This window comes from Panthera leo, chromosome F2, assembly GCF_018350215.1.
Source record: "Panthera leo isolate Ple1 chromosome F2, P.leo_Ple1_pat1.1, whole genome shotgun sequence".
In the NCBI taxonomy this organism is placed as follows: Eukaryota; Metazoa; Chordata; class Mammalia; order Carnivora; family Felidae; genus Panthera; species Panthera leo.
Window position 1 is genome coordinate 35,685,499 of NC_056695.1, and position 25,603 is coordinate 35,711,101.

General features: G+C 35.5%; 1 protein-coding gene across 1 annotated transcript in view; it reads right to left on the reverse strand.

The window, feature by feature from the left end:
* The window catches only part of MMP16 (matrix metallopeptidase 16), a 283,955-nt gene that overhangs the window by 100,251 nt on the left and 158,101 nt on the right, over positions 1-25,603 (reverse strand). Inside the window, exon 4 of the mRNA XM_042923584.1 lies at positions 19,374-19,678. Within this exon, the coding sequence (XP_042779518.1) occupies positions 19,374-19,678 (305 nt within the window). The remainder of the gene's footprint in view (positions 1-19,373; positions 19,679-25,603) is intronic.

Consider the following 25,603-nt stretch of genomic DNA (forward strand, 5'->3'; position numbering starts at 1 on the left):
TTGGACCTTTGCATTACCATCTGCCTGAAATCCTTTAGAATTTATTCTACTGTGGATCTGTTACCAACAAGTTAATTTGGGTTTTCTTTGACTGGAAATTTATTTTGCATTCATTTTTGAAATATATTTTTGCAGAAACCGGGTTTTAGGTGAGTTGTTATCTTCTTTATAAACACGTTAAAAAATATGTTATTCTTTCTATTCTCTGATGTTAATGCTGAAGTCAGAGGTCAGTGCTATTGTTTTACCCTTAAGGAAATTTGCCTCCCTCCTTTTCCTCATGCTTCTAACTGCTTTTCAGATTTTCTTCTGCGATTTTTGTAGTTTCACCACAATGCGTCTTCGAGTAATTTTCTTTCTGTTTAATCTTATTGGGGTTCTAACGATTCTTTAATTCAAACAAAATATCTTTTATTTGTTTTGGAAACTTTCCTGCCATTTTCTCTTTAAATATTGCCTTTTTCCTTTTTATTCTATTTTCTCCCTTTCTGAATTTCACTGGATCTGAATTTCTACACACTAAATCTTTTTCAGGGTGACCTATTTGTATACCTCTGATTTGTTCTCTATTAAAACAAGACCATTCTTGATTTCTCTGATTCATCCAGATAGTTTCTATTGATCTATCTTCCAATTAATACATCATCTCTTCTACTATGCTTGATCTTCCATTGAACACATTTATTAAGTTCTTAATTTCAGTTATTTAGTTCGTTTCCTTTTGACCTTTGTAATAGATTCCATTTAATTGCTTAACTCCCTCCCCATCTTCGAATCTATTGCTCAGATATAGTCATCACAGTTATTTTAAAGTCTGTGAACGATAATTCCAATATTTGGAGCATGTGTGTCTCTCTTGTGTGTATGTGTACATGCACATGCATGTATGTGTTTATCTCTGGGTCCAGTTCTTTGGGTTGCCTAATAATTTTTAACTGATTGACAAGCATTGTGTGTAAGAAATCAGCTGATTCTGGATGACTGCATTTTCATCCAGAGAATATTCATCATATCCTCTGGTAGGAACCTCAAAATGGGGGTAGATCCCTTGAACCTTATGAGAGACTGAGTGACTCTGATTTATATTCCCACTGAGATGCTGCTCCTGAGATGTAGCTCTCTACATGTGCCAGCTGGAAGGTGTGATGTTTCCCAGAATCCATCATCCTCAACAGATCTTAAACTCTAATTTTCGTATCCTCACCACCACGATTCAACTAAAAACTCTACTTGGTGCTTCAGTAGTTTTTTGCTTGTCTCAGTCTTTCATCCTGTGAAGTTTATAAACTTGGCAAAAACCTGAAGGGTACAACAAAGTATTGAGGCTTACCTCCCAGTGTTTCCCTCTTAGGAATCATGGCCCCTCAATCCTGGCTTCCTGTATGACCTCAAACTCTAACTACTTTTTGTCTCTTCATCTTCATAAGATTCTTAAAAGCTCTTCTGGGTTCTCTGCATCATAATAGCAACTCTGCCTGATGCCCCAGCCAGAACTGCAAAATGCCTCAGGATTACCTAGTATATAGGTTCACTTTTCTTTCTTTGACTGTTTTTTTTTTTGTTGTTGTTGTTGTTGTTCTCCCATTAGGATCTTCATATCTCAAGTCCTGGATTTCTTGACAGCAATTTGAGATCTTAAACACTCACACGCACACACACACACACACACACACAGAGATTATTTTATTTTATTATTATTTTTAATCTCAACGGGATCGTCCTTTTCCCATAAGCTCTGCCATAGGCTCTGCTATTTATGTTTTTAAGGTACATTCAACTACTCTTTTGACTTTGCCAGTGAGCAACTAACATATTTAAAAAAAAAATTTTTAACGTTTGTTTATTTTTGAGACAGAGAGACAGAGACAGAGCATGAGTAGGGGAGGGGCAGAGAGAGAGAGGGAGACACAGAATCCAAAGCAGGCTCCAGGCTCTGAGCGGTGAGCACAGAGCCCAACGTGGGGCTCGAACTCAGGAGGTGTGAGATCTTGACCTGAGCCGCAGTTGGACGCTCAACTGACTGAGCCACGCAGTCGCCCCATAGCAATAAAGACATTTTTAAATGCTTCCGATAATTTAAATTCTAAGCATACTTCTTTGGACATAAAAAAAAAAATTCCCCCCTAAATTATCTCTAAGCTATTTTGGCACCAAATAAGTTCTTCACTTCCAGCTGATTGTTCAGATTCTGACATTTTGTACATCTCATTTGAATTATTTTTCTACAGATAAATTCCTACACATTCTCATAATAAGCACATCTTCCAATTTTATGCCCAATCATGTTTCTGTGAGTTCCCTTTTAGCTTTTCTGACTACCTCAGCATTTTTCTTGATTGTGTTTAGGGTTCTTAAAAAGTCAAGTGCTTCTCAATGCATTCTCTTCTTTAAGTAATTTATGAAATCACTGGTCATGGAACTTATTCTCAGAGTACCTCATTATTAAGCATTTTCTTGTCAGATGTGTAGTTATTTCCACATATTTTACATCTTCCCTGTAGGTTACTCTATTTAAACTCACAGTAGTTCACACATGTGTATTACATAAACTTTGGCTTAAGACTCTAGTAAAATCCTCTGGAAAAAAAAGATTCATCTTTGTACATTTGGGCATCTTTTCTATTCTTTGTCCACATAATTACTGACTTTCCTTCCAAAAAATATGGAAAAAAGCAGGAATTATCGCCAGTTCTCTACCCTTTATATTTTCTGATGTGAACAGAAGAATAAAAGTTAATAGCATTCTGTTGTTTTACGTATTCATTAGTGAATGGAAGTAAGATTAAGATCCTTAGAAAAACTGGCCACATTTCAATTAGTAATTTGTATTCATTTTCTCTATTTTTCCTGTATTTATTACCTACAAAATATTGCTCTGTTTGTCTTGAATTTTCTAGGTAATTTCATAAATATCCTTCTTTGCCTTTGTATAAAGTTGTGTTAATAATTTTGTGCTGCATCAGTTATCTCCACAAAATGGAGTGCTTTTAAGCAACAATAATTCAACATTAAAAAAAAATTTTTAAAAAAGGGGGCGTGCCTGGGTGGCTCAGTCGGTTAAGCTTCTGTTTTCAGCTCAAGTCATGATCTCATGGTTCATGGGTTTGAGCCCCGTGTCAGGATCACTGCTGACAGCTCAGAGTCTGGAGCCTGCTTTGGGTTCTGTGTCTCCCTCTCTCCCTGTCCCTCCCCTGCTCGTGCTCTCTCTCTCTCTCTCTCTCCCCCTCAAAAATAAATAAACATTTAAAAAACCACATTTTTTAAACAACAATAGTCCTTCATTGTCTCTAATGGATTTTTTGGGCCAGAAATCTGTAAGAAGCTTGGCTGGGGAGTTGTGACCTGGTATCGCTCATGAGGTGGCAATTACATGTATGCTGGATGTGTATCTTCCTGAAAAGTTGGCTGACACTGGAGGGCCCACTTGTGAAACGGCACACTCACATACCCTGCAAACTGGTGTTGGTTACCGGTGGAGGTCCATCTCCACCTGGGTCTCTCCATATGGTCTGGGTTTGTGTAAAGCCCACAATATCTCGAGAGAGAACAGGAAGAAAGGAAGGGAGGGAGGGGGGGAAAGAAAGGAGTGGGTGGGGGTGGGAGAGAGAGAGACACAGAGAAAGAGAGAGAGAAATCTCACTAGCTCTAAGCAGAAGTTGTACCCTTTCTATGACCTAGACTTAGAAGTGACACAGCATCACTTCTCCCATATTCTATTCTTTAGAAGTGATTCACTAAGTGGCCCCTGTTCGCTGAGAGAATTAAGCTCCATGTTTCAAAGGAACAAGTGTCTAAGAATTTGTGGACATATTTTGAAAGCTAACAATAGCTACACGTGCCTTAAACTCAAATCATAATTTATGCAATTATGGAAACAGGAAAGATAAAATTAATCTGGTTTCCACTGTTGACATGAATAAAATTCTACTGAATTAGATTTTTGTAAGATTCTAAATATATAACAAAGTTCTTTATAATGTTTTTACATATTTTTCAAAAGTCTTAATAACCTTACTGAGTGCATTTCATAACATTTTGATTAGAAAGCACTGTTGCCTACAAGAACTCACAAACCAATTATTTCACATCAAAAATTTAAAACAGAAAATGGATAAAATACCATCTGATAAACCACATTCTATGGTTGAAGACATTAAGAAATATACTCTGCATATTACAATAGGGGGAATTTTTAAACTCCAAAAAGACAAAAGGATATACCATTTGAAGAGTTATCAAAGTTAAAATACCATTGTTAATATCGAATATTAACATGGGCCTCATCCAACTTATCAATAAAATATCTGTCATGGAACAGAAAAAACATAATATAATCAGGGGAATAATCTATTAATGTCAGTCCAAATAAAAGAAGGATATTCCCCATTGGCAAATCAAATAGAGGTAGTAGCCTCCTCATTCTTCCGCATGAAATAAGGCAGTTTTGCTCTCTCCTACTTCCTGAAAATGACCAAGTGGGAGAAAATGAGATAAACTAATATTATCTTTTCTATTGAAAGATCCCTTACAGGGGCGCCTGGGTGGCTCAGTCGGTTGAGCGTCCGACTTTGGCTCAGGTCATGATCTCACGGTGAGTTCTAGCCCTGAGTCGGGCTCTGTGCTAATAGCTCAGAGCCTGGAGCCTGCTTCACATTCTGTGTCCCTCCATCTCTCGGCCACTCCCCTGCTTATGCTCTGTGTCTGTCTGTCTCTCAATAATAAATAAATGTTAAAATAAAAATTAAAAAAATAACTAAAGATCCCTTACAAATTGACGAAAATAACTCCAATAGGAGCAAAGGTGAGAAATAGCTAGCAAACATTCACCAAACACATACAAGTGAATAACATATACAAAAATATGTGCCAATCATTATGGAATGATTGGAACAAAAAATGGAAATGTGTGACATCAAACTGTTGTTCAAATTGTTCCGGGTGAAAAATTAGATATTATTAGAGGTCCATTCAGGTGGGGGGCTTTGGGTGCTTGATTTGCATGCTGTGCAGTTATCCTATATGGGCACGTGACCTACATCCTCACCTACATTGGACACATTACTTAACCCTTTGTATTTCACTTTCCTCATCTCTAATCTTGGGATAATAGCAGAATCTACATAACAGAATTGCAGTGGGGACTAAATGAAAATTCATCTATGGCACCTAACAGTGCTCAACGTCTACTAGCTACTAATATCATTGCTTATTATTCCTACTTTTACCACTACATCACAGTTATTGTTATGCTCATGTTCAGGAGATTGTGCACTCTCACACACAGTAGTGCAGAAGTGTAAGCTAGCTCTGCATCAAAAAAAAATAACCTAATAATATGTCAAGTTCCTTTAAAGAGTATATGTTCCTTGGCCAAATAATCATGTGACTCTATTTTTGAGAAATAACTAGGAAAAAAACACACAGCCAGGTGTCAACAAAACTGTATGTGTAAAAATATTTACATTACAGTATAACTAACAATTAACATTGGAAATAACCTAAGTTTTTGTCCATTGGTATAACCTCCATAAATTATATTCAATCATATGGCAGGATACTGGAAAATATTTAAGATGCTTTAGTGAGTTTGGAGCGTCTGGGTGGCTCAGATGGTTAGGCATCCAACTCTTGATTTTGGTTCAGGTCATGATCCCAGGGTTGTGGGACTGAGCTCCACAATGGGCTCCGTTGGGCATGAAGCCTGCTAAAGATTCTCTTTCTCCCTCTCTCTGTGCCCCTCCCCCGCTCACACTCACTGTCTCTCAAAACAAAAATGAATGAATAAAAGTTGTTTCAGTGATTTCAGAAAAATGATGGGCAAATAATGTGCAGTGAAAAATGTAAATATTGTAAAATCATACATGATATAATAATTATATATATATATCTGCCCAGATTTATATCTCTACTTTATCTAGCAATCAGTACATTAGGATATTAAATCTCTCAGACCTTGCAATGGTTGTTTTTGAGTGGAAGCATTGAAAATGATTTTAATGATTTTTTTTAACTTCTGGATTTTATTAAATTTTACTCTGCGAATTCATACACATGATTAATCATATTATAAACTAATCACAGTTAAAAGTTATTAGAAATTAGGGGTTCAATATTAAATCAAAATATGCAGTCAACACTATAGCTATCAGAAAGGAAACCATTGTTTATATATTTATTTTGTTAAATTATTAGGGGCCAGGCATTGCAGGAGCTGTATTGACATGTTTAGTATATTCAAATGGTGATTATAACCCTTTTAATCACGTCCTCTGCCTGTATTACAAATAGAAAAACAAGAACTTAAAGAGATTGCTAAATGCAGTGGGATTATCTCCATTCAATACAGGCATTGAGAAAAATAGCCCATCTTTATCTGAAGGTCAATAATCATTTTGTTCTTTATTTTTAAGAAGAGATGGATATATACATGGAGATATACAGATATTTCAGAGTGGGCATATGCCTATGTTGGCACTTTTAAAGGAAAAAAAGATTTAATGGAACTCATTAGGTCAAATCTAAGAGAGGCAAAGCAGGAAGCAGAATGAAAAAAAGCTAGGTAAGTTCATGTCACTAGGACATTCTGAATAAGATGTGTGGTTACTCCCAGATCAGTGCCATGAAAATAAGGAAAAGGTTGAAGTTTCTTTCAAAAAACGAAGAAAATTTCACTCAATTTTAGATATGCTGTTTTGAACCTTATCATTTGAGATCTACTTACACCAAAGTTCATGCATATTTTCTGGGTATAAACCCATGGGATCCTGAATAGAGATGAACAGAGCATTTGACTTAAGTGAAAGATGTAATGATACTGATATCCTTCCTTCCATCATTGCACCAACCCCTATGTCTTGAATTGAAGATGAGGCAGGTAGAATAGAGAAAGGCTGGGTAATTGCAAGAGAACAAAAGACAGGGAACTGAGTCTGACACCTGACAAAGTGTTTGACAACTGAATAAACCCTGTGATAGCTCTGTGGTTTCTCAGGGTCACAAGTATCCTGCTGTTGCTCAAGCCCATGGAGGGCATGCACGCAAAGACCGTTAGCTTACAAATGACGGAGAATGACCCTTGCACCAGAGGCGCTTAGAGGACCAATTGTACATTCAGAGTTTATTTAGAGTATATGCAAAAAAAAAATCAGACTGCGCCGGTGCATAGAAACTTGCAAAGGGCATGCGCAATGATATTTGTCTTCCTGGAAGTCTCTATTTCTACATGAATATTTTACCCCTTGATTACAACTGCCCATAAAGATGAAGCACCTTTGGGCCACATCTACCTTTCCTGAGTCAGGTCCTCTATCTGACAATGTCCTCTATCTGGGGAATGTCCACACTTTCCCTCCATTGCAGTGTGTACTTGTACTTTGCAATAAAGCTTCTGCTGACACTTCAGGCTACTTGGTCCTTGAATTCTTTCTCTGGTGAAGTCAAGAACTTGGCCCCAGCTGGTGTTGGTGGTTGAGGTCGCAGGGCCCAAGAACTCCCCCAGTCTCCAGTATCAAAGAGATAATATTTAGGAATATTTAGGAATATGCTCAGGGTTGAAAATAAATCAGGGTGGGTTAGGTTAGTTTGACTTTAACTCATATGAGTTGATAATAAACACAGGCAATGCTAACTATTCCAAAGCTTTCTCAAAGAAAGTTCACTTATTTCCTCCTGGTGACTTAGGCTAGCTGACCTCAGGCTGAAGTATTCTACTTTGAAGTCCTTCTATTACTTGACTAAAATGATTACTTTAAATATATTAAGCAAATGAAAAATGTATTATCTATTTTGTCTGGAGATTTATTTTGTAAGATACCCTATCTTTAGTTTGATTTCATTTATTCTATAAGAATTCCTTGTCATTTTAAAATAGTGAAGGAAATGTGCTGTATATTTTGTGGATCAAAAAGTTACAAATAAAGGAGGAACTGATGAGGACAAAGTATAGAAGGCTGATCAGATAAGGGAAGGGTCTTGAGGACTGAGTAGGATTTTATGATGGAGGGGGTGGTGGATATAAAATGTAGCCATTTTTCCCCAGAAATTCAGGAAGAAACAATGGGTGAAATGGGTGAACGTCAAAGTAGAGGTAGAAGGAGAAGTGTGACTATAAATACGGAAACTAATTTCAATAAAGGGGCGCCTGGGTGGCTCGGTCGGTTAAGCGTCCGACTTCGGCTCAGGTCATGATCTCGCGGTCCGTGAGTTCGAGCCCCGCGTCGGGCTCTCTGCTGACAGCTCAGAGCCTGGAGCCTGTTTCAGATTCTGTGTCTCCCTCTCTCTGACCCTCCCCCATTCATGCTCGCTCTCTCTCTGTCTCAAAAATAAATAAACGTTAAAAAAAATTAAAAAAAAAAAGGATGCATGGTTATCTGTCAAGGGAAGGGAATTTGGTTGGAAGTTTAAAGGTTTAAACATTACAGCTAATTTAATTTTTCGGGATCATCTTGCAAAGAAACTGCAAAGGAGAAGTGAACATTTCCTCAGCATGTTTCTATTAGGTTAACAAAGAACATTAATACCACTCACCTATCTAAAATTTTTGTTCATAAAATGACTCTCTCAAAAAGGACTCTAATGAAAAGTTTCACTAGGTAAAAAACTTATTTTAAACTGGGGTTATTCGCCACTTGTTTCATACATAATGGTAAAAACATGTTTAATATACCATAAAATGTATTTTCTTGTTAGTATTTTCTTCTTTGACCCTGTCCTAGATGGGTAAATCTACTAGAACTAAATGAGTGTCAGTTTCCTTGATCTCATATTCTATCCAATATGCACATCATTTAATAATAAAATTAAAAGGATCTTGGAATGCAAGCTGGTGCAGCCACTCTGGAAAACAGTATGGAGGTTCCTCAAAAAACTAAAAATAGAACTACCCTATGACCCAGCAACTGCACTACTAGGTATTTATCCAAGGGCTACAGGTGTGCTGTTTTGAAGGGACACATGCACCCTCATGTTTATAGCAGCACTATCAACAATAGTCAAAGTATGGAAAGAGCCCAAATGTCCATTGATGGATGAATAAAGAAGATGTGGTGTATATATATACAATGGAGTATTACTTGGCAATCAAAAAGCATGAAATCTTGCCATTTGCAACTATGTGGATGGAACTGGAGGGTATTATGCTAAGTGAAATTAGTCAGAGAAAGACAAAAATCATATGACTTCACTCATATGAGGACTTTAAGAGACAAAACAGATGAACATAAGGGAAGAGAAACAAAAATAATATAAAAACAGGGAGGGGGATAAAACAGAAGAGACTCATAAATATGGAGAACAAACTGAGGGTTACTGGAGAGGTTGTGGGAGGGGCGATGGGCTAAATGGGTAAGGGGCATGAAGGAATCTACTGAACTCATTGTTTCACTATATGCTAACTAATTTGGAGGTAAATTTTAAAAAATAAAAAATAAAATTAAAATATAATTAAATTAAGTTAAAATATCAAGTGGCTCTAAAAAAGCAAATCTTGGCAAGTGTCGGAAAGTTCTAACAAAGCACCAATTTTGCTCTAAGAAAATAGCCTGAAGGTACCACGTGTGTGCGCACACACACACACACACACACTTTGGAAACATGCTATAAAATAGAAAAAAGAATGATAACGTTAAGATAAAAAAGTCAGAAAAGGGAATTTAGACTGGGTAATTTGCATTAATATAATATGGGATAATCTGAGAGAGAAGTCCCATTTCATATGTGTAAAAAGAAGCTGCAGTAAATAGGTAATAAGTTACCATTCTTAAAATGCTTATATAATAACATACTACTTGAGATGACATTTCTAACTCTGAAATTGAATACCTCAGTGTTAATCAGAAACAAATATTTACTTTTAAGCAGGAGAAAATTTAGAAATATAGTTTAGACATAGTCTGAGACTCTGATGAGAATTAAAAAAAAAACCCCTGTAAATATGACTTAAATACATTTGAACTAGAACTGCCCCACAGAGAAGTAATCAGTCTCTTGCTCTTGAGTACAGTGAAGTCACCAGAATTTTTACATTCAAGTAAGTCAGACTTTACAGTTAAAAATTAAGTTGTTTCTTACCTATAATTATATGTTCTCATTTTGATGAAATCTACTATATTGCCTTGGTGTGTTTTCAAACACTAGCCCATTTTTAATACTCTGTAATCCTCTAGTACATATTTTAAATGAAATGATGGTATAGAAGAGAATATTGAAAAGAGGCTACACAACAATTTCAACAGAGAAATTAACTGTGAACAGATGCATATTTGACTCTTCCTATTTTCCTCCTTCTGAGATAGTTTAGATATAGTTTATATTTTGCAACCTGAACAAAATTTTCTAAATCATTGGTATGTTCATTTTATTCCCTTGTTCAAAAGAGTTTGGTGAATTCTAACGGGCCATAAGAGAAATCGGTCTCATCAGCAGGTCACTAAATAATTTCAACAAATTAGATAAAACCAACTTTTCTAGTTTTAGTTATTACTACTATTCACTCCTTTTTTATTTTTTATTAAATTTTTTTTTTACATTTATTCATTTTTGAGAGACAGAGAGAGACAGAGCACAAGTGGGAGAGGGGCAGAAAGAGAGGTAGGCTCCAGGCTCTCAGCACAGAGCCCGACGTGGGGCTCGAACTCACGAGCTGTGAGATCATGACCTGAGCCGAAGTTGGACGCCTAACCGAATGAGCCACCCAGGTGCCCCACTACTATTCACTCTTAATTGTCCTGTCATCTAGACCAATGGTTCACGGGCCAGGGGGACTTTGCCCCAAGTGGACAGTTGGCAAAGAAAAGACATTTTTTTGGAAGAAATTTGTGTTTGTTTACAATTGGGGTTCCTTACTGACATTTATGGACAGAGGCCAGAGATGATGCCATTAATGTACACAGAACTTCTCCTTGTAATTTTTGAAATCTTCACCTCAAACGAGATAGACAGTGTCATGGTTAATGGAAACTTTTCATTTACTTGCAGGATGGATTTATTTATGGACCTGTTTTTGTAAATTTTGCAATGAATGCAATGACTCTTTTTGAATTGCACACTCTCTTATTTTAGAATATGACATTTTTGCTAATATGTGCTTGCATATTTCATTTGCTTTAATTTCCCACTCTTCTGCTCTTTAGGAGAACCTGTAATTCTTAAGCTGGAGCTATCTACCAGGTCTTCTGTATCTATCCTGGCATTTCACATCATTTTATTTTATCGTGTTTTTCTGAAAATGCTTACCACGATTTCCTTCCACATGACAGATTCAGTTTTTACAGTAATAATAGGTTTCTTTTCCTGTTCCACGAGACCTTATGGGTATTCGGAGTTGTTTCCAACACTGTTTTTTTTGTTCACTTGATAAAATATTTTCAGTGATAGGCTTTTCTCCTGAGTCTTCAAGTAGATACTCCCTTTCCTTGGTTCTTTAGTATCCCTTTAGTGGTTTCATTTTGTTGTTACCACGTAGGGAATCTTGGGCCAGTCACCAAACTTTCTGTGCCTCAATTTTCTTGCAAAATGGAAGTAATTCCACTATCTATTTTATAAGTTTGTTGTGAGGACTAAATGAGTTAAGTACACACAATGAATTTAAAATAGTATGAGACATACTAGTCACTCAATTAAATTTGGCTTTATGATATTGTGAGACTGATGATAAACCAGCAGAGAGTCTTTTAACTACCTCTTGATTTCCCTATTTTCTTAGGTTCTTGATTTCCCATGATCTTAGGTCAATCTCCATTTTTTAGTACACACACATCTAGTATAGCCTTGCCTGAGAGAGGTGTAATCTCCCTCAAAGCCCAAGGTGGTCTTGTTCTCTGATGCATTAAATCAATGGCAAACTACAATTTCCAGTGTGGATTGCACCAACAGCTATTTCTGCTGCTGCCTTGATATGCAGTCAATACACTGGGGAGGAGGTGAGTTGTGGCAACATTCGATTTCAAATGAAGAAGCAAGTTATAAATTAAAATGTGAGAATAAGTAGTGGATAGTTTTGTTGTGCTTAAACTGTAAGGAAATTAAAATGGCGCTATGCCAGGTTTTGTAATAGTATGGTTGTAATTCTGCAAAAAATCACTGCACAAAACTAAAGTATGAATTAATTACTAATCTTAATAACTTAATCAATAAAAAAGTATAAAATTATTAATTTCAATCAGTTGGATTTTCTTAAACACTCGAAGACATTAGTTTTTTTATACTGATAAACTCAGGGGTAAATCTGAAATTTCTACCCTATTTTGCCTTGTTGATGACCACCTAGGGTAAAGGATAAATAACCTATGTCAAGATAAATTACAACGAAAATTCCTACAAATAGTATATGAGGAGAGGAATAATAGAAGCTAAATAGTGGTCAATAGGTCAAAATCTGTATTAAGGCAAATTACAGTTAAGCAACTTATTCACAGATGCAGAGTGTACCTAATGTCAAACTAGTATTGTTTTTACCTCCTAACATACTGGTGTGGCAGACACTGACTAGTTGCTCATCAAATCCATCACCTTCATCCAGCCTTTTTTGTGATTAGGTGTGGCCGTGGAATCCAACTCTAGTTAGCGGAAGTTGTCAGGAATGTTCTTTACCACTTGCAGGTCTGGCACATAACATCACTCCACGAGCAAATCTATCCCAGTTCTCCCAGCTACCGTCTGGCGGTTGAAGCCTAAGGCAACTTCGGAAATCACGTATTGATGATGGCCAAGCCTCTATTATTCTGGGTCTCTGACTGAGTGAGTGGATAGTCCATCTGCTCCACGACATGAGCAAGAAATAAAATTCTGTTGTGTTAAGCCATTGAAAGGTCTAGTTTTATCTGTTTCATTTACTAAGAGTTCTTTATTATATATATTTTAATGTCCATGATCCATCTATATACTTCGTTAAAACTGATACAATGAAATAATGTTTTGAGTATGAGGACACTAATTCATCTGTTTTTTCTAACTGTACACAGGATCTAACACATAAGTAGACAGTGCATAGCAATGATGTGAAGCTGTGTAACTGAGAGATTTTGAAAAACTCAAGACTATTAAAGTCACCAGTGTACTGAAATAAAATAAACTCAGTGAAATTAACTTTATTCCAGGATGGAAGTCAGGAAGGAAAGAAGTCATGTTTTTAAAAACAAACAAAAATATTTCTATTATAGTTTTGAAAGGTAAATTAGTTTGAGAGAGCTTCCAACTTTTGGTAAAACATGGTAAGGTAAGAACGATTTGGTAGAGGGCTAATATCTTTAGATTTAAAATCTCAATAAGTACTCTGGGTTTAAAGATCGATTAAGATCCTTGACTGCCCAGTCATATCAAGTCCTTCCCTTATCTTCACAAAGCACAGGACAGACTGATCTGGACAATACTCCCACAGACTTCACTTCAGGCCTCTTGGTAAATATCTGTTTTGCAAAATCCAACTTTTCCTGTCCTCAAAGATCAAAAAGTCAAAACCCTGTAAGCATCTGAAAGATATTATATAGCAGTTACAGCTTCAAAATGAGCAGACAATGTTGAGAGGTGGTAGGCAGCTGGTTAAGGCCTACGTTTACCTGTTGGCACCAATGCTCCTCTAGTACACCGATGACAAAATATCTCACACAGAAAGTTAACTCTGCCTCGTCGACATAAATCAAGTCCATTGACTATCATGAAGACTTTTAACTTAAACCAGATTTACTCAAAGAATGAGCTGGCTTACATGTGGAATGTGACTGTATCACATTTAATGGTTATATTAGTCAGGATTCTCCAGGGAAACAGAACCAATAGGATATATACAGGTATATTAGAGGGGATTTGTTACAGGAGTTAGCTCAAAAGGTTATGGAAGCCGAGAATTTGCTCTTGTCATCTGCAAACTGGAGAACCTGGAAAACCAATGGTATAATTCAGTCAGAGACTGAAAGCCCAAGAACCAGGAGTTCCAGTGTCTGAGTGTAGGAAAAGAGGTATGTCCCAGCTCAAGAAGAGAGAGAAAACTCCTCCTTCCTTTCTCTTTCTCTCTATTCTGGCCCCCAGTGGATTGGATGTTGGTAAGGGAAGATCTTTACTCAGTTTACTGAATCAAATGCTAATCTCTTCCAGAAGCACCCTCACAGACATCCAGAAATCATATTTTACCACGACAGCCCTGAGCAAGTCCTGATATCTTCTCACTTTAAGACAGTAACTTTTTTGACAACAAACAGCAGCACTGCAATGCATTTTTCTTCTTAATAGACTTGCAACTATATAGTATAATAAGACTTACTTCTAGATATTTTTCTGTTGTAGTTTTAGATAACATTTTAATAGGTAACCTTTTTGCTTACTGTGGTACAGATTTGTCTAATTAGAATCTTTGTGATAAGTTTGTGTTTACATTGATAGTGCCATTCAAGCTTTATACCATAGTCAAGGAAATAATATGATAATGATGCTCAAAATGAATCTTAACATTTTGCTAGAGTTAAATTTTCCAACTCATACTCAGGCAATGCATACTTTTCAAAAACCGTATCATTTTAGTAACATTTTCTACTTAGAATTGCTATGCACATATTTTGCTTATCCACTCCATGGGGGTAAAAGCAGCATTATTTTTATTAGGTAGGGGTATGTGTGGGGCATTTTATTTATTTATTTATTTATTTATTTATTTATTTATTTATAATTATTTTGTAATTTACTTAATGGGCTTTAGCTTGAGTTTTTGAAAGGTATCGTGACTATAAGCAAATTGATAGGAAAGTGGATAACAATGAATTAAAGGTTACTGGCAGCCTAAGACAGTGTTTATCTCTTTTGAGGTAGACAGAATTCAAATTGCCTTCATTAGCTGAGCAATATGCTGAGGAAAATGAGCTGGGTACTTATCAAGAGACTCTTTCATTTGCATTTTTGCTAAATTATCAAGCTGCTCTGTTTTCTAGGTGCTTAAGAACTGTGAATAGGAAAGAAAGACAATTTTTCAGTTAAGTAAGCTTGGGGGCATTTGAGGGATAGAGTAAAGAAAAGAAAAAGTTTATCAATGAAGATGTCAGAATTGGGCCTTGTATATATGTGATACAAAAAAAATAATCTAACACACAGGATCTAGGACGTACAAATGCATTAATTCTCCCCACATTCACCAGTACCACAGCAAAGCTAGAGGCTGTTGTTTTGATAAATGATCAATACTTCAGCATGACACTACCCTAGCTGTCCTGCTGTTGCTGGTTAAAAGTCTGAATTTCAATTAAGCAGTAAATCTGTATGGTATTACATCTAGAACAGAGAGTCAACTTCTCCCTAATCCCCTACAATTCTGAAACACTATTATTTTGTAGTCATTCTCTTTAAGCTCTCTCAAAAGAAAAATATTTATTTGACCAGTAAAGAAATATTCTCTTCCAAATGAAACACTAACTATTAAATAATCATTTTGTTTAATAGTATACTTAGGTACAAAAATATTATACTTCTGCAGTAAAAATTAAGAGGCAATCAAATGTATTAATACATAATTTGAGTCAAAAGTCCACTGATGTGATTGCATCCTTAGCTCATATGTTCTGTTTTAATTCTTTCCACATATATATTCCTTGGGAAACCTCTTATGTCATGCAAAACACAGAAGCATTCATAACAATGATCACACTTAAATCAGAGTAAACATTCTCATTTCTTACGTTATCTCAAATGTCCCTATCGATGTTTTCTTAAAGCTTTTTGCTTATTTTCTTTTTTTATTATTATTTTTAATTAATTTTTTATTTAAATCCCAGTTAGTTAACATATAGTGTAATACTGATTTCAGGAGTAGAATTTAGTGATTCATCACTTACATATAACACCCAGTACTCATCCCAACAAGTGCCTCCTTAATGCCCATTCCCATTTAGCCCATCCTCCTTCCCAACACCCTGCCAGCAACCCTCAGTTTTTTCTCTGTATTTAAGAGTCTCTTATGGTTTACCTCCCTCTCTGTTTTTATCTTATTTTTGCTTCCCTTACCCTATGTTCATCTGTTTTGTTTCTTAAATTCCACATGAGTGAAATCATATATTCGTCTTTCTTTGACTTATTTTGCTTAGCATAATACAGTCTAGTTCCATCCACGTTGTTGCAAATGGCAAGATTTCATTCTTTTTTTGGTCGCCAGGTAATACTCTATTGTGTGTGTGTGTGTGTGTGTGTGTGTGTGTGTGTGTGTGTGTGTGTGTGTGTGTGACACCACATCTTCTTTACCTGTTCATCCATTGATGGACATTTGGGCTCTTTCCATAATTTAGCTACTGTTGATAGCATTGTTATAAACATTGGGGTTCATGTGCCCCTTTGAATCAGCACTCCTGTATCCTCTGGATAAATACCTAGTAGTGCAATTGCTGCGTTGTGAGATAGTTCTGTTTTTAAGTTTCCGAGGAACCTCCATATTGTTCTGTTCTCCAGAGTGGCTATACCAGTTTGCATTCCCACCAGCAGTGCCAAAGTGTTCCCCTTTCTCTGCATCCTTACCAACATCTGTTGTTGCCTGAGTTGTTTGTGTTAGCCATTCTGACAGGTGTGAGGTGGTATCTTATTGTGGTTTTGATTTGTATTTCCCTGATGAGTGATGAGCATCATTTCATGTGTCTGTTAGCCATCTGGATGTCTTTTTTGGAAAAGTGTCTATTCATGTCTTTTGCCTTTCTTCACTAGATTATTTGTTTTTTGGGTGTTGAGTGTGGTAAGTTCTTCATAGGTTTTGGATACTAACCCTTTATCAGATATGTCATTTGCAAATATTTCTCCTATTCTGTTGGTTGCCTTTTAGTCTTCTTGATTTTTTCATTTGCTGTGCAGAAGTTTTTTATCTTGGTGAGGTCCCAATAGTTCATTTTTGCTTTTGTTTCCCTTGCCTCCAGAGACATGTCAAGTAAGAAGTTGCTATGGCCTAGGTCAAAGAGGTTGTTGCCTTACTTATTTTTCTTAGCCTAATTTCTCTGGTTCCATTCACCTTGGATGGAATCTTCTAGGATTTGGGCTTGTTGCTTATTTTCAAAAAGTATTTGTTGATGCTTAAAAATACCAGCTAATAGAGGAAGCATCTAAAAAATCTGTGCAGCTTTTTGAGGATTTCAATATTTTAAGAGAAAAATAGGCCATTTGATAGGCACCATCCCCCAAATTAACATGACTTCAGAGCTAGCTAGATTCAAAGTAGCCTTAGCAATTATATCTATTATCAGAATAAAATATAATCTTAGAATTATAATGATTGATATAAAATATAATTTTCTCTGTTTATAATTTTAGAAGAAGTCTTTCCCTGGAAGCAAATGCAGTTTTGCCTCTGTGAGCAAAATTCTACCATTATAAGTGCTATTCTCAGTCATCTGGACTGCAAACATGTATATTAACAATTGACTGGAAGATGCCTGAACTACTCTAGTAGAATGCCGGTGTGATTTTGATAAAAATAAGATAAAAATATTTAATTTTAAATGATTTAAGTATCAAACCAATGTGGGTCTACTATCACATTACAGATATTTTATTATTGGGTGCTCAGGTATAGACTAAACATGCCTGAACAGAAAGCACCTCTACTTGCAATGTCCCAGCCCCACAATACAACATACAGAGTGAAAATAAGCATATGACAATGTTAGAAGCTTCTTTAGCTAATGATCAGTTAGCCAGGAATTAGATGCAGGTCTGCTCAACCTCAAAGTTTTTGGCTTTTCATTCCATGACTATATAGTGAAATCTCCCAACAAACTTGCCATTCATCTCCAAATCAGTTCTTAAAAATGAAGTAATAATTTAATATAGTCAATATACCTATTAAAAACAATGCCAAAGGTCACTTTGTGTAACACTAGATATTTTATTTTCTTTTGTAAGACGGGAAGAGTTATTTATCATATTTTCTTTCTTTGAAAATCGATGCTATTGTAAATTTAACTCACCTTAATTCATGCTATCCATAATATGTTTGAATCCTGCATATTCTCAAAATGCAAGGTTGTTACGCTAATCCAGCTAACTAAACTTTCTGGTGAACTAACAAAGCTTAATTTGATGGCTGGGCTTAACTCATCAAGAGGGAATTAAGAATTTTATTAGCTGATTAGCTGCCATTAAAACAATGCATGCTGTATCTTTTTTAAAATTTTTTATGTTTTTTATTTTATTTTTGAGAGAGGGGGGTGGGGAGGGGCAGAGAGAGAGAGGGAGAGGGAGACACAGGACCTGAAGCAGGCTCCACGCTCTGAGCTGTCAGCACAGAGCCCGACACGGGGCTCGAACTCACAAACCATGAGATCATGACCTAAGCCGAAGTCGGCACTCAACTGACTGAGCCACCCAGGTGCCCCTACATGCTGTATTTTCAACAGCATTCTACTACTGTGAGAAAGAAAAACATTTAAGTTTTGGTTATAAGAATTCCAAGACATGGCTGCTTATGAATCTTATAAATCTAGGATCCTATAATTATATGAATATTTTTGAAACATAAAATTAAAGTATGGATTATTGTCTAGGAAGAAACACAGACTTCTCATCTGAAGTAGCTTTCCTTTTAGTTATCAAGTTATTTTAAATTTTTTTTGCACATGAGAATAATTATAAAGATTAGAAAACTGATAGACTTGTTGGAATAGATTTGCAAAAAGTGGTTTTGATAAAAGTAAAGATATAATATAAAAATAATATATTATGTTGTCATATCATATTGGGAGACCACATATGGATATAGAGATGAAAGACAAGAAGCAACATTTTACAAACTCAAAAGGTGAAACAGAAAAGAGAATAACAGAAAAAATGGCAGAAACTATGCCACAAATGTCAATTAAGTTAAGTTTCCAGTGGAAACAGTGGACTAAAGTGTGGGAAAAAAATAGCAGAGTTTCCTTAAGCTGTTAAGTGACATTTTAGAGAAAACAAAATTCAGTCTGTTTACAGAACACAGTGTAAAGTTCTAATCTCCAAGCAACAGACCATATGAAAAACTAGCATTGTCTAATGACCCATACAAATTCTTATTCTAAAATGTTATTAAAAAGGCTCACATAGTGTTTTATATTTTTAAAAATGAATTTAGAATTGACACCTTAAACATTGGTTAAATTGGGCACCAGGGTGGCTCAGTTGGTTAAGCTACTGACTCTCGATTTCAGCTCAGGTCATTATCTCACGGTTTCTGAGATCATGCCTGGTGACAAGGTCTGTGCTGATAGGTCTCCTCTTACTTGGGATTCTCTTTGCACCACCATTCCGCCCACACCCCCCCGCTTGCACTCTCTCTCAAAATAAATAAACATTAAAAAAAGTTTGTAAATCAGTCAATTACTTGGGCATTCCAAAAACAAAAATAAAAAGAGAAATATTTGCAATGAAAAAAGCCATGCACTTACCATCATGATTAGGATTTCCTAGTGTCCATGGCTCATCTGAGTCAAAATGAGTATCTCCCCCAATTCCTGGTCCAGGGAAGTAGGCATGTGCCAAAAACCCTCCCTCTCCATCAAAGGGAGAACTGTCTCCATGAAAACCAGAGGCGAAAATGATGGTTATATCCACATCGCGTTTGCCATTTTCTAATTCACTGTAAGGAACTTCTTCAAATGTCAGAGGAGTCACATTCTGCCACACATCAAAGGCACGGCGAATAGCTTTCCGGGTTTCAGGGTCTCCAACTTTTGGAGTGACGTTCTTTATACTGAAATTTAGAGAAGAGAATAATGAGTATGGCTTTTTAATATATAGTTCAACTTATTACAGATTTCAATGTATTCAGTTGAGTAAAATACTAGAAAAACAGTCATATTAAATAAGAAAAAAATTAATCAATGTCTCATGTCTTTATAGCTAGATTTCACCACACTGAAGTCGTTTAATTCTCAATAATATAGTATTCATCCACCAAGGCGACGAGTGAGAAGTTCTTCTCTGCAGAATGCTTAACGGGGGAGTAATTAGATCGATCAGTCACTTTGCCTCCTGAACAACAGAAAGGCAGCTTTGCCAAATGACCAAACAGGTGCAACAGTTTCGAGCTGAAATTAAAAATTCAATTTATTTTTGGCTATCATTACTTTTAAGGGCACATCATGGTGTGCACACATGTTACTTCCAAACAATGTCCTTATGTTATTTTTTATCTACAAACACCAATTCAGCAGATGCAAAGTTATTTCTTAGTTTTTAAAGGAAAGGTTATTACAGTTTCTATTGTTTTCTTATAGTACATTAATTCTTTCTAATTATAAAAAGCAATGTGAAGCACTGGGTGTTGTATGGAAACCAATTTGACAATAAACTTCATATATTGAAAAAAAATAATTAGATATGATAAAAAAATAAAAAGCAATGTGAGTGAATAGCTTTTTTTTTAAATTTTTTTTTTTCAACGTTTTTTATTTATTTTTGGGACAGAGAGAGACAGAGCATGAACGGGGGAGGGTCAGAGAGAGAGGGAGACACAGAATCAGAAACAGGCTCCAGGCTCTGAGCCATCAGCCCAGAGCCTGACGCGGGGCTCGAACTCACTGACCGCGAGATCGTGACCTGGCTGAAGTCGGACTCTTAACCGACTGCGCCACCCAGGCGCCCCACTTTTTAATACAAATATTTAACAATTATATTAATTTAAAGAAGTAACTTGGACATTAATTTTTTTAACGCTTATTCATTTTTGAGAGAGAGAACAGAGCATGATCTGGGGAGGGGCAGAGAGAGAGGGAGACAGAATCCAAAGCAGACTATAGGCTTTGAGCCATCAGCACAGAGCCTGACATGGGGCTCGAACTCACTGACCACTAGATCATGACCTGAGCAGAAGCTGGATGCTTAACCAACTGAGACACCCAGGCACCCCAGTAACTTGGACATTATTTAGTCTACTTTTCTTGAGTCTAATAACAAATGGATACTTCAATCAACAATCCATGAGTCCATATATTTAAGCGAAAAAAACCTTAATACATAAAAGAGACTATAATATTTAGGTAAATGTTTATTGCAATGCAGTAATAAAAGAGAGCTGAAGGCTAAACATTTACAATGATATGGCAGTAGTAAAATTATGGTGTCTCTATTATATATCATAATATACATAGGACTCAAAGTTATTTTTTTCTACTTTAAGGCTATTTAGCAGCATAGAAAAAAATTAAGATATACTTTCTGGTGGAAAATAATATACAGATTATATTTTTAGCTCACTTGTAGGTATGTCTCAATAATTACAAATGTGAGGCAGGTATCACATTTTTACGACACATTCTTTGAAAGAACACACTACATATATGGCTACTGTTCTATGTGCCAGAGATACAGCTTTGAAGAAGAGTCTGCTTCAGTGATAAGAGATAAACAAACAAACAAACAAAAAAACCCAACAACATCAAAAAGATAATTACAGATGGTAGCAAGTGAAGGTTGAGGAGGTGAGGTCAGGTCAGTAGATAATAAATGGGAATTCAATGACTTGCTTAGCGAGCACACAGTTTCCAGCCACAAGGAATAGTGAGCAGCCCCCACACATTTGGCCAGTTCAAAGAACGGGAGTGCTCTGTGAATTGGTGTAAAATGAACACTCAGGACAGTGGTATGAGATGAAAGAAAACTGGCAGGAAGTGAGTTATATTCTGTGAAAGGAGAAGCAGAGAAGTATCCTGGTATTATTCTAGTTAACAAAGACCACTATGTCTAATGAAAAATGGATAAGAAGACAAGAATGGAAGCAAGGCAACATTTCAGAAGTTCAAGCAAAGGAATACAGAACATTGTACTAGAATGGTAGTCATGGAGATAGGAAGAATTACACTATTTCAGTGAAAGTTCTGAGAGTACTGTTAGTGGGAATTGGTGTTTTATTCAGCGTGTAATGAATAAATTATTTTGTTTTAAAAAAGAAAAAAAATCATTAGTATGATATGTATATAAGTACATAATCGTTCTGAGAAAAATGAAGCGACATAGTAAAAAATAATAAATGTGAAGTGTCCTTTGGATTTGTAAACACATCACTGTGTTTTTCAAAGCTATGCCCTGATTGGCGTCCAAAATATACTGAACCACAATATTTGTGATGCCACTAACAAATACAAGACACATGAGTGCACTTCAAAGTTAGAGTTCTGAACAATGCACAAACAAAAAAAAATTTTTGGAATTTTTATGCCATTGAGATGTAGTTTGTACTTACTAATAATTGAAATAATAATGAACACAGAGATATATGGTATCAACAATAATAAGACTGTTATCCTTAGTAGTTCTAACGATGCTCAAAATTATTAAGATATATATTTGCAAAACAAAAAATGCTATACAATGAAGATTATGCTTGAAAAACCTAATAAAGCTAATTTAATTTTAAAGTGTTTTTACTTTGCTTTTCTGTGAATAGAATAGTTATAATGAACATACTTTTTTGTTTTTTGGTCTTTTTAAATATTTATTTTGAGAGAGAGAGAGAAAGAGAGAGAAAGAAAGAAAGAGAGAGAGTGTGTGTGTGTGTGTGTGTGTGCGCGCACAAGTCAGGGAGGGGCAGAGACAGAGGAAGAGAGAGAATCCCAAGCAGTCTCTGCACTATCAAAACAGGGCCCAATGTGGAGCTCCAACTCGGGAACTGTGAACTCACGACCCGATCTCAAGTCGGAGACTCAACTGACTGAGCCACCCAAGCGCCCCGAACATATTTTTCATTCTAATAAGACAACTGATTTCATTTTTTGGAAGGCTTTATCAGTTTTTTTCATTATGCCATTTCACGGAGTCTTTTAAACTTTCATGTTGCTAAATTTTGAAACTTTTACCTAAAAAAATTAATAAATGTTATCTTTAATGACCATGCCTTATAAAATCCTATAATAAAACTGATCAAATGGGCATTTTTTGACCTCTTTATTCATCAGAACAATTGGTAGTGAAACATGTCAATTGACTTATAAGATAACTGTGTCAAGTCAGGATTCCCTAGCTTTAACTGCACTGAATCCATGCCAATTCATTTAATAACAATTCTACATACTAATCATGGAGTATTTCCCTTCAGTGTTTTCACAGAGTAATAAATCTTTTCCAAAGTTAGAGCATTATTTTATCTCTAATATGAAAATAAGAAAAAAAACCTATATATTTTGGTATTTGTATTGTGTATTAAAAGAAACTTGTACTCTGCCTTATATTTCTCAATAGAAACATAAATCTTACAATGATAAGTCAGATGTTAAGTTTACTATATTTCCTTTAGGATAATTTTTTTAAAAGTGTGAGAATTTGACATTCAGAGAAATAGCAAATTTCGAGAAAATGAGGTCTTTACTAACAAAACCCTACTGAAAAATATATGTGTGTTTTCTTTATTGATGACACTGTAGGAATTATTTTGCTTCATTAGTTCTATAAAATAGATAAATGTAAACTGTAAAAATATAAAACATTTGTTCTTTTGAATAGATGTTATAAGAAATGTGAAACAAAGCCCTTGCGAAAGGTTTTTTGCCTTTCAAATGAAGTAAACTCTGTAATTAGTTACTTGAGTGGCACAGTAAATATTACCCAGTGCCTAAAGATTACCATGAAAAGTCAGGATTATCTAGTTTTTTTTTTTTTTTTACTTTTTTAACGTTTATTTATTTTTGAGACTGAGAGAGACAAAGCATGAATGGGGGAGGGGCAGAGAGAGAGAGGGAGACACAGAATCCAAAACAGGTTCCAGGCTCTGAGATGTCAGCACAGAGCTTTATGCAGGGCTCAAACTCACCGACCATAAGATCCTGACCTGAGCCGAAGTCAGCACTTAACTGACTGAGCCACCCACAGGCTCCTCAAGGATTCTCTAGTTTTAACATCACTGGATCCATACCAATTTAATTAATAACAACTCTACATATTAGTAATTATTTCCCCTTTAAATTTTGAGAGTGATAAACCTTTTTCAAAGTTAGGGTAATGTTTTATCTCTAATTTTGAAATAAATAAAACTGAATACTTCAGCATCTAGTTAAGTTACAGAAGTTGTGTGTGCGTGTGTACTTATGTCAAAATTATTTTTATATGGACAAAGCTAAATAGCCTTTAGTCAATTCAACAGACAAAAATTAGTTGGTCAGAAAAGCATACTAACATTTTATGAAAAATGATTAGCAACTAAATGGAATGTATTGTAACTGAGAAAGTAGATAATTGCTAGGAGTATAACAGAGTAAAAATAATCAACATAATTGACATAGTTAAATTATTGTCAGATCCATATCCAGAATGTATTATGATATTCTATCAAGAGAGAACTAAATAGACTAATTTACTTTCATTCATATAATGTTTGTATCTTGATGCAGCTTTACTTTAAGTAGAAGAAATGGTTAGAGAATAGAGACTGAATATGGAGTCTCTCCCTCTAGAAAAGCTTACATTAAATATTTTGCTATTTCCCAAGACACTAGTTTCTCAGGCAAGGCAGACTAAAGTACGTATACTTCGGGTTTTATCAAATAGTGTCTGTTACACAGCCTGTCATGTATCCTCTAGACACACAACCTGAATTCTCTATGAAGTCAAGAGCATCATCAAATTCAGTGACCTCATTGGGTTTAAAGAGAATAATGACAAATGTTTCTGGGGAGGAACTGATTATTGCTCAAAACTTTTAGGTTTCTTTTCTCTGCATATATTATTAAAGTAAAACAATAACTTCTAGTGTGTAACTTCAGGAGTCACAAAAACATTTATTTAAAATCAAAGTTAACTAAAGGAGAAAATACAAAGAGAGTCAATACTAATTAATATAACATAATAGTATCACATTAATTATTATGAATCCTTGTTAATATAACACAATTTAAAAAACAGCTGGATCTGGCAGTTTAAGTACCTACTCCTGGGACACTTACTACATAAAATATTATTTTGGAGTTTAGATTTTATGAAGAAAAAGAATTTAGGCTAAGCATATATTATACCATATTTAATAAACTTGGGAAATAAAGCTATATTGATAAAAAATAAGGTTATTCATTAAATTCCTATTATTGTTTTGAATAAAACACACAATTCATTAATTTATTCAACAACTATGTAATGAGAGCATTATACACAGCAGCCACTCTAGGTTCTAGGGAGCATAACATGGATATGGTCTCTGATGTAATAAATGCTGTAAGGTCTTGATGTCACATAAAATATACTATTTTGCAATTATTCACTTAAATACCTGTCTCCCACATTCAACTATGTGTTCCATGAGAGCGGGGGTCTTACTTAACTCATCTATTGCCAGTGCTGTCACATAATGCTGTTCAATAACCACTTTTTGAATGAACAACACTTAATTACCCAAGAAGCAAAATGTGCCAAAAGAAAATTGATCATAAAGATGCAAGTAAGACATGAATGGCTACCAGTATTTATATAACAATTATTACCAGCATGTAAATTATGCATCAGCCAAAGTTACATAGACCTCTAAGAATACTTATGTGATCCTCTGGTACGATCGCAGAAGTTCCCATTTCTAGGTATCCTGCACTGAGGTCATTAAAGTGGAAAGCCTGGGAGCCTAGACATTCCCTTTAAGTGGCGTAATTATAGAAGGCTGTTTCCAATTCCACATTTTAAAGATAGGAAGAGATTTTAA